Here is an 11,078-nt window from a genome sequence, read left to right on the forward strand (position 1 = left end):
GTGACCCGGGCCGCGTGACCCGGGCCGTGTGACTCGGGCCGTGTGACTCGGGCCGCGTGTCCCGGGCCGTGTGACCCGGGCCGCGTGACTCGGGCCGTGTGACTCGGGCCGCGTGACCCGGGCCGCGTGACCCGGGCCGTGTGACTCGGGCCGCGTGACCCGGGCCGCGTGACCCGGGCCGCGTGACCCGGGCCGTGTGACTCGGGCCGCGTGACCCGGGCCGCGTGACCCGGGCCGTGTGACTCGGGCCGTGTGACCCGGGCCGCGTGACTCGGGCCGTGTGACTCGGGCCGCGTGACCCGGGCCGCGTGACCCGGGCCGTGTGACTCGGGCCGCGTGACCCGGGCCGCGTGACCCGGGCCGTGTGACTCGGGCCGTGTGACTCGGGCCGTGCGACTCGGGCCGCGTGACTCGGGCCGTGCGACTCGGGCCTTGTTTCGGGCCGTGTGACTCGGGCCGTGTGACTCGGGCCGTGTGACTCGGGCCGTGTGACTCGGACCGTGTGACTCGGGCCGTGTGACTCGGGCCGTGTGACCCGGGCCGTGTGACCCGGGCCGTGTGACTCGGGCCGTGTGACTCGGGCCGCGTGACTCGGGCCGTGTGACTCGGGCCGTGTGACTCGGGCCGTGTGACCCGGGCCGTGTGACCCGGGCCGTGTGACTCGGGCCGTGTGACTCGGGCCGCGTGACTCGGGCCGTGTGACTCGGGCCGTGCGACCCGGGTAGCCGTTTGCTTGTGACCAGCGGCTGGCCGACGGAACTACAGGTTGTCCATAAATGAATGTCCCAGTTTCTATGGTCTATTATGAAGTTACATTTATACTGTTCACAACAAATCATACATCAAACTGAAAGTAAACTGACCTAGTTTTTTTTAAATTTTTTTTTTTTTTACAAATGTTCAATATGTACACTTATAGCTATACGGCACACATTCAACCTGAAGTCCAAGTCTCCCCACACTTTGGTTAATACGTCCGCGAAATGGAAGCAATAGCTTCTTCAGTTCTGGGTCTCAACTCTGGAAAATCATCATAAAGTACCAAAGGAATAAAATTCGCATGGCGGTATGTCAGGTGAACGTTGACGCCAGCGAATAAGAGCTATGTCGTCTCGACAATCAAATTGTCAGAGAGATTCCAGTGGGGTGGCGCTCCGTCCTGTTGCCAGGTAAAGTTCACATGTTCACCCTCTACTAATTGGGGAAAAGGCCTTTCTTTCGCGCTTTCAGTTATTTAGAACTGTTTAAGTTACCGATACTCTTTAATTGTGACCTTGAACCAACACTCTACAACACTTATAGTTTTTACTATTGAATTTTATAACTGGGACATTCGTTTATTATTTTATGGACATACTGTACTTCCCACGTTTAAATGGGCAGTCAGAAATTTTCAAAAGTAATACAGGGTGGCCACTCACCGGGAAAACCGGGAAAACCGGGATTTATCAGGGAAATCACGTTGATCGGGAATTATCAGGGAAATGTCAGGGAATTTTTTTAATAACCGGGAATTTTTTGTGTCATGTATATTTCCGCAGAGCTGCCAACCATTACGGATTTTCCGTAATTATTACGGATTTAACACAATATTACGGAATTACGGAACATCGCTGGTTTATTATGGAAACGAGGCTTTGTGCTGCTGGGTAACGGAAAAAAATTCCGTTTCTGGTGTGCGTGTTTCGTGAACGTAGTTCGAATACATCACGTGGTTGCGCAGATAACGGAACTGATAAATGTGCGCATGTACTGTCGAAATAAGTAGATTAATTGTTGTGCATTGTAATAGAAATGGTACGGTATTACGTCCGTTGTACGATATAACTAGTACATATTCTCGGTCTTTTCGTTTGTTAGCTACTTACATCACGATAATTTTTGTACGGTACTTTGGCTAACCTGTCTTGTGTTATTTACTTTGTTGAAAGCCATTTTTTTTACAAAGTGTTTTTGTCGTGTGTACAGACGTGAAACCTTTTTATGTCGTTCGATAGTGTTGTGTTCTTCAGTGCCGGTTGTAGAAATGAAGCGTGTGACAGAACAATGTGTATCTGGGGCAAAAAAAAAAAAACGTTATTCTTCAGAACTTTCGACCAAACTATATAAAAGAATGGCCATGCTTGTCATCTTCAAATGTTTTGGAACGCCACGCATTTTGTAATGTATGCACGTGTGACTTTTCGATTGCGCATGGTGGAAGGGATGACTGAGGACGGCATATTGAATCAAAGAAACATGCAGAACATTTTAAAACCGTGACGAGCAATAAATCTATATCGTCGTTTTTCGCTACACCTGAAGAAACGAAAGTAACAAACGCAGAGTTATTGTTTACAAGTTTTTTGGTAGAACACAATCTACCGATAGCAGTAGCCGATCATTCGGGTAATTTGTATAGAGCTATGTTTCCGGACTCAAAAATTCCACAGAAATACAGCTGTGCGAGAGCAAAAACATATGCCTTAGTGGAGTATATGGCTGGTGAAACTAAATTGAAACTGTTGAATCTTTAGTAAGTGGACCATTTGCTTTAGCTACAGATGGGAGTACTGATTGTAATGCAGTGAAGATTTATCCATTAGTTGTTTCATTTTTAAATCAAACACAAGGTAAAATTTGCACTGTACTGTTATCCCTCGTTGAGAGTACTAAGACTAAGAATATTTCACAACTAGAAATGTTACACTTCAAAAATGAATTAAAGAACAGTTATCAAAAGTTGCGTGAAAAAATGTTTGAGCGCTCGCCACTGAAATACCCCATTACATAAAACAAAACACAGACTGCAGGTCATTGAACGGGACGCTATAATGTAAAGTGACATATTTAAAATGTATTTATTATTTAACGAACTTCCGTATGTATATAATGAAGAAAATACAGCAGGGTGCTAAAATATGAGTAATCTCTTTCTATAATATTATATTTTTTCATCAAAAGTATGTTTTTTTGTAATTGTAAATATCAGGGAAATTTTGACTTTTAATCAGGGAAATCAGGGAAAAATCAGGGAATATTTTTGGTGACTGTGAGTGGCCACCATGTAATAGCTTTTTGGAATATTTTAAGGTTTATTAAAAAAAAGGGGGGGGGGGGGGGGGTTTGTCTTTAAAGTCAGTTTACGGACGATAATTTTACGTGATAACGTCATAAGAAAATATTGATGGAAACCTGTTTGATATTATAGAAGATTATCCGCACGGTGGTTGGCCGGTTCTTGCACGATCGGCTCAGGCGGAACGTGACAATAAGTCATGCTTTTTCGTGCGTGCAGCCGGCGTTCATCGATTTATAAGACGTTATCACGTCAATATTATGAGAGAAAAAAATTATGTCATGTCTCAAACCCCTCTACTTTGATGATTTTGAAACACACCACTGATTCTGAAGTTGTTGAAAGAAGGCACAGGGGTGCTAGCTGGCCGCCGGGTGTGCCCGCAGGGTGACCCAGATCAAGACGTACTCGTGGGACAACGCGCAGGTCATCCTGGTGGGCAACAAGTGCGACATGGAGGACGAGCGCGTCATCAGCTTCGAGCGAGGCAAGCAGCTGGCCGAGCAGCTGGGCATCGAGTTCTTCGAGACGTCCGCCAAGGAGAACATCAACGTCAAGGCGAGTGGCAACCTCTGTGCTCTTCCGTCCCTGCCCGAACACGCCCGAATATTCACCTTCGGCCAACCTCGGGATTTGTTTTATTTTTGCGCAGGGAAAATGAATTCAAATATTAAAAGTGGTCGGTTAGGTTAGCTACATTAAAACACTTTAAAACACTATGGACGGTTAGTTAGGTTAGTTTAGCTAAATAAACCCGAGGTTGGCCGAAGGTGAATATTCGGACGTGTTCGGGCAGGGACAGAACTTGATGTAGCCTACATCTTAGGCTTCCCGTGAATATTCGGGCGGGTTCGGGCAGGGACAGTACTTTTAGGCTTCCCACAAGCCATACACCAAACTGAAGATAAATTAACCTAGTACTGTCACAAATGTCCTACAGTCCAATTATTCTCACACACACTATGATTAACAAGTCCGGAGTAGTGGAACCAATAGCCTCTTCAGTTCTGTGTCTCAACTTTGGCAAATCATTAGGTAGCAGCGGAACGTATAGACACGACCTTTTTATAAAGCCCCAAATGAAAAGATCGCATGGCGTCATTTCTGAGTCCAACGAAAAAGAGCTCTGTCGTTTCGACCATTACGACCATTCCAACGGTCAGGGACTTCGACGTTCAACCACTCTCGTACAAAGAGATTCCAATGAGGAGAGACTCCATCCTGTTGCCGAATAAAGTTACAGGTTCACCCTCTACTAATTACGTTCAGGAGTCGCCATTTTGCATGAGTGGCGCTTCAAGCGAGAAAACAACAAAGCAGTAGGGCCTACTCGCGCATGCGCTTATCTACAAATATTTAATTGTGACCTTGAACCAACACACTACAACGCTTACAGTTGATATTATTGAAATTTATAACTGGGACATTATTTTATGGACATACTGTGTGTTACTAGCCGTGTGCCTGATGGTAAAGTATTTAATTCTCATTTTTGATGAATTACCAAGAACGCTGATACAACTGACTTTTATTTATAAACAGAACACTAAACACCAATGATCGCATTTATAACTTCAAAAATGACAACTTCAATACAGACTTTCATCCCCTATTAAACTCCCTTAGGGATTAATATTCTAAAATCTTTTCTAAGTAATATAAGGAACTACAAAGCAAAACTTCATGCTTCTAGACACACAGGTTTAAGCTGTGCGTTGTCAGTCAGTCAGAGTTATAGTTTTCTCCAGTAGATTTGATCAAAACCCATGTACTTACCATTGTTTAATCTCTCGGCCGCTATCCAAAAATGTAGTGCAAACTCTCTAGGAACTGAATAATAAAGCTCGCCATTTGAAACATCATTGATAATGAGTTAAATCAATATATTAGTAGATATGGTGTAACTCTTTTTTATATACGTCTGTTATTTCAAACTTTTTGTTTTCCTGGCCCATCCTGCACCCATCTAAACACCCAAACCTCCCCCCACCACTTGTCCTTTTCTGTATCATCTGGATGTCACTTTCATGTTGCCTGGGCCTTTTTTACTACCGACACTCTGTCATGTCAATCCATATTCATTATATAAAATGGTTGTAATTCAGTCAAATTTTTATAAAAAAAATATCAAAGTGTTTTAATATAAATTAGCAAGACCACTGTCGAAATTGAGATTTCGGTTTGGCTTGAAACTTATGTTTTTAGAAAGTTTATTTCTGAAATTTGCCCTGGGAGAGGACCTGTTTTTTCTCTGGAGGCCATTTCATACACCCATAGCAGATAATCAGTTTAAGAAAGTTAAGTAAAAATAACTATAGAATTAATGGGAAATATATACTACTTAATTTTCAGCTTTCATACCACAATGTTTTAAGAAATATTTCCCAAGGAAGAAACCTCAAATTCTTGATTTATTTTTGTTGTGCCTATTTCAAAATATTACTCTATGGATTGGAATGCATGTTTTTTTTTATATCTGTAACAATGCACAGGGATGTTTTCCAGCTATTGACTTGAAAAAAAAATTCATATTGGCATAAATGCAAATTTCAAAATTTGAGCACTATGACAATATTGTCTTCTTGCAGTCCTGGTCATTACTTCTTACAAGACATGTTCAGTATGCACAGTTTCACACCTTGATTTTCTAGATCAACACAAAATGGACATTGTTAAAACTTTTGAAATTCACTTGTCGAATAATCCTTGATCCTTGTAATTGAAGTATTTAAATAAAATAAGTACGTACATACTTTTATGCAAAACAAACCATCAAACACTAAATAATCAAAATCAAAATATAAATATGTATTCGTTTACTAGTAATGAGTGTACGCAGATGTAAGAAACACAGGAAATCTTTGAAGGAAAAGAAAGGGGTTGGGCTGACTCTCTCTAGACTCTCAACGGCATGAAACTCCCCTCCCTGCGTGCCTGATGAGAGAAGACTGGAGCATTGGTGGAGTTCGTCCAGGGGAGAAATGGGAACACCCAGCGGAAAACCCGCTGGCTCACGGCATCATTTGACACTCCTCTTGTCATTGGCGGTCTTAGTCTTTGCGTTACCTGTCGGATATGGCATAGCCCCAGAGAAAAAGAGTTTGGGAGCCTTCCCTGGAAAATTACAAAAAAAATAAACAATAAACTCTCTGAAATGCAATGTACATATTTAAACCAACCTGTAATCTAGATTTTAACTTTGATTTTACTGATTTATCTTAAGAAATGTTGAATATCACGGGTGCGTTGTTGGTAAAATGGCCTACGTGGGGTCCCTCGGTTGCCCTGGCTTGCCTGGACGGTGCGAGCGGTGCCCGCGGTTGCCCCGAGGCGCCGCGCTGACGGCCGTGGTGTGTGTGTGGCTCCCCGGCAGGCCGTGTTCGAGAGGCTGGTGGACATCATCTGCGACAAGATGTCGGAGAGCCTGGACTCGGACCCCAACCTGATGAGCGCCGGGGCGAAGGGCACGCGGCTCACGGAGCAGCCCGCGGGCCCGCAGGCCGGCAACTGCAACTGCTAACCCGGCGCCTCCACCAAGACACGCCGGAGTCTCTGTCCCCCCCACCATGGATGTCCAAGCTACACTCTCAGAACGAGATGCGCGGGAAGGTATCAAAACACAAATATATTAATATTCAAAAGCGCAAATAATGGGTAGACTCGAAACAAACAAAAAAAGAAAAAATAAAGAAAATTAAATATGCATAGTTGAAAGGAGGGCGTAAATTAAGGAATAAGGAAATAGTAATCTTTTGTGTTAATAAGAATGTCGTTGTTTGCTGTTTAAAAATGTTTCGCCAACTTAACTTCTTCGACTGTATGTTTCTGACGACCACAATGGAAAATACAATGAATGTGCCTCCATAGAAAGCATGTTTGAAGCGATCGTTGTATAGTATTTTGAACCACCGTAAGAGTGGCTACAGGGCCAGTCTTTGAGACCAGGGTCAATAACAGTGTTCTTAGATCTTTTGTAAGCCTTTTGATTAGGATCTCCCTTTCAAAACCTCATTTCCTTCTCTTTATACTTCCAAAATATACAGTACATATTTTGCAGATATTTTCATAGCAAAGATAAATGTGCTACATTTCCACAGTTTATGTTGGCCTACAGTGCAGGGTACACAACAGTTAATTTGTTGGTTTCTCGTTTTATATGGGGTGTATTCATTAAGTCAGATATAGCTTTTGGGAGCATCACTTTTCTGATAACCTTAAGTGTAATATACGATTGCATGCCATATTAACCAAAAATGAGCTGTGATAATGTTAATATTTCATGTTGAATTATGTACGCATTCAAAATTTATGAATGGCAGCATTCTGTAAAATAATTTGACTTTTAGTTTGTCGTGGATCAAAATGCTAATCCAAAAAAAAAAAGTTCATCTTGTCCATATTTCCCAATAGTACGTATCGTAACTGTGTACAACTGTAAATTCCAAAGTAACATCTGCTTTACTGTGTGATGTTTGTAGTCAAATTTTGTTCTGATTATGCACTATGGTCCCACTTCTGTGTTCTTATGCCTTAAAGTTCGAATATGACTTCCTGTTTGAACACAGGATCTAACGAAAACTAAGTGAGTTCACTGAAAATTAAAGGCAGATCATTTCACATCAAAACCCTTTGATATTAACTGCGAATTCTTTGAGTAAAAACATACTAAAAGCTATATAAACAAACTGTCAATCAAATTGTGGTTGAGGTTTGTTACAGCAAATATTTTTATCAAAAACCTAATGGAAATGTATAACCGACTGTTATGTGGCAATATATATTGTATACATATATATTAGTCATACTATTAGCAATATTATCTTTAAAAAAAAAATCTCTTTAAAATTACTAAAGTTTGTCTAAAACAAACACATAATTTTTGTAATGTCAATCTTTAAAAGAAAAAAGTCATCTGTTAAGTGCTGTTTTATGTATCATCCGTAATGTGAAAACTTAATGCATTGGTAGGAGAGAGTTTATTACAACTGTTGTTTAAATTTAGCTGAATATGTTTCATACGTGTGTAACTGGTGGTAACAATGTCAACTATAGATCTACAGAAATAAAAAAAAAACACAATGTGCACACAGATATTCAATCCACAATAATATAAACAAAAAAAGTAAGTAAAACTGGAATGCATTTCCTGTTTGAGCTAAAGGTTGAATTTCCAAGAAAATTAAGAAACATGTAAATACGGAAGTAAAGAACAACATTAGAGATAGGGTTTTAACAGCTAAACATGAGCGAGTTACAGGTAACACGAAACGTGTGCACAGGTAAATGTCATAGATAAATTAAATATCTAAAAATACAACAAAACCAACCACTTAGAATAACCACTAAAAAAAACTGTAGCAGATATAAATTAAAATTAAAAAAAAAATTCATGTTGAATTGATATTTAAGAAATGTTGTTCTTGATGACTGTAAATTATATTGTAAATAGCTGAGTGTATATATATGTGTTCCACTATTTTTTTTTATTTACCCCTTGTCTTCAAAGAATAGGTGATGTATTAGCGGAAAACGATACTCGTATCGAAACCTTAATTTAGATGAATGGTCAAAAGTGTTTTATGTAAATTGTGGTTCATTGGTGAGAAATGAGGTGGTGAGTCGTGTATGGAATCGCTACTTTGTTTCGAAGTGATTCAAATCGACGACACTGTAAAGAGTCCCACCTGCTCCGCAGGCTGGTTTAAGCGAGCCCTGTCCCAGAAAAAACGAAACAATGAGAGTATTGTCCTCCGCGGCAGTGCCCTTCAACTAACTGTGCTTTGCGCACACACTTTGAACTCTTTCTCGATCGAAACCTGTCAATATAGGGTTATTTGTGTTTATTATTTCTCACTGAAATATTGCCTTTCTGGATGTAAAGTTGTGATCAGAATGACAAAAATAGTTTTTTTCTTAAAAGGTTTTAAATATTAAAACATCTGAATTAATAAAAAAATTATAAACCAGTTTCCATAATAACACTATGGGTGTGAGACTAGGACAAAAAAAAAAGAGAAATTAAATTTTATTTATTACAACAGTGCCAGATTTTTTTTCCTTTTTTGATCATGCAAGATTATGCATTATGTTGGTGAAATTATTAACACATTCTTGACATGATACTTAATTTTGTTTGTTAAATAAATGCAAGAAAAACTCAGATCACAAAAATAAATTCATTAAGGGATGTTAATGAATTGATTTCAAAAAGTAAAAAACTTACAATTAAAAAACCCTTTTGACCACTGTAAAAAAAATATCAATGCCTATAGCTGCTAGCACTTCTATAAAATTAGCTGTAGCTTTTTTAATGTGATACGAAAAAAGTTATTTCCATATTAAACTGTTGTCTGCATAAAGAACCAGCACAATTTTACCTCACCTGTGTCTAGCGGAAGATGGTATCATCAGAAGAAAGATAAAAAAATCTTCACATGATAAATAATATTGCTTTACTCGTAATGAATAATTGCACTATTGATAAAGTAACAGCAGGTAAAAAACGTCAAAAAATTTGTTTTAGGATTAGGAAGAAACACCAATTTTTTGTTTGTCTGAGTAATACAACATTAGTAACATTTAATTTTTAAGAGTGATTGGTAGCTTGGAGTAGTAGTCTATTATGGGTTTATTTTTAAAAGTTAGGAGACAGTTGCAGTAGAACTCAAGAGAATGTGCCCCATAAACAGTTATTTATATTAGTTCCGTGTCAAACAGACGTACGTTTATGCCTAAGAGAGCCGGTTAACAAAAAAAAAACCAAATGGGGAGGGGGAGGGGGTAACTGCCTCTATGGAATGTGTGTACTTCACAAAACAATTAAATGTTTGTTAGGAAAAATTCTTTTCAATTAATTTTAAATGTTTGTATTTAATTTTGTCTTCATATAGGTTAAAGCACATTCGAGCTTATCGTGAAGCAGAGGGTTAAAATATCCATGAACATCATTGAAAAGAACTGTAAGCTACTCCAGGCAGCTGGAAGGCGCAGGAGTTTGGAAGAACTGAAAAATAGGAGATGATTTGACAGTTTTTCCTGAAGCACACCGCACGACTGCAACACGGTGATAAAAGCGAAATAGGGTCGTGCGTAAGTGCCACCTGCCCAGCCCGTCGCCTGGATGTTCCTCAACACGTGCGAGGCAGTTTGCCACAGTCCGTCCGTGCCTTGCCGCTGCGCTGTTCCGACGCTCGCGGCCGTTGCCGCCAGAACGAGAAGCAAACGGCGGAGATGCGAAGAAACTGCAGCCGTGAGCTGCCGCTGACCTGGAGTTGTATCGAGCAGGAGGGTTTTCGTCTACTGGCACACGGGACGGGACAGATTATACTGGACATCATCCAAAAAAAAAATTTAAATGGTAAATTTACAAGATAAGTTTGCTTTTCTCATTTAATTGCAAAGATTTACATTAGGTTTATGCATTAATATTTAATATAATCATTTTCATTCTATTAATAATTTTAGAGGGGAAAGACTGATCTCAGATTCATCGCTCTACTCTACCTTGTAGTGAAACTTCGTCTCTGCTGCAGTGTCTCTCCCTCGACACAAGAGGACGACCGGTTGAATATTTTTAAGGCATCGTTAAAAAAAATGGGATGGTATCTCACATTTCGGAAGAACACTTCTTTATTATTATTTTTTTTAAAGTAACAATAGTCACTGAAAAGAATTTTGACAGTATACATTTACGAGTCTATTTATTAACTAGTTGGTAAAAAATTTATTTTAAATTATTAATAAAAACTAAACTAACTATTGTAGTGCTCACTCATAAGTCAGCATTGGCTTGTAAACACAGTAGGTCCCAGTACTGCAGTTTGCCAGCATTATTAAAGAAAAAACTTAACAGAATTTACATTTTCCCATTGTAAAAATGCTTAAAACTAGAGGTCCTGTTCTAATACACTACATAATGCTAACAAACTGAGGCATGTTTTGTAAACCATGAAATACTTAATGAAAAAATAATGGTTAAAAAACAGTTTATTATGAATGAAGTGATGAACAAAAAACTAGT

The 11,078-nt window shown here is 39.8% G+C and overlaps 1 protein-coding gene across 7 annotated transcripts in view; it reads left to right on the forward strand.

The window, feature by feature from the left end:
- Positions 1–11,078, forward strand: part of LOC134535234 (ras-related protein Rab-3) — a 70,131-nt gene that overhangs the window by 56,975 nt on the left and 2,078 nt on the right. For 3 of the 7 annotated variants that reach the window (XR_010075590.1, XR_010075592.1, XR_010075593.1), the window contains 2 exons: positions 3,445–3,616; positions 6,432–6,667. Coding sequence is in view for 3 of the 7 variants with exons in the window: in XM_063374299.1 (XP_063230369.1) it covers positions 3,445–3,616; positions 6,432–6,578 (319 nt within the window). In the remaining 4 variants the exon portion in view is untranslated. Of the gene's footprint in view, positions 1–3,444; positions 3,617–6,431; positions 8,142–9,948; positions 10,428–11,078 lie in introns of those variants that run through there. The other 4 variants (XM_063374299.1, XM_063374300.1, XM_063374302.1 and 1 more) reach the window with 2 other exon arrangements.

The sequence above is a fragment of the Bacillus rossius genome, chromosome 8, assembly GCF_032445375.1.
Source record: "Bacillus rossius redtenbacheri isolate Brsri chromosome 8, Brsri_v3, whole genome shotgun sequence".
NCBI lineage: Eukaryota > Metazoa > Arthropoda > Insecta > Phasmatodea > Bacillidae > Bacillus > Bacillus rossius.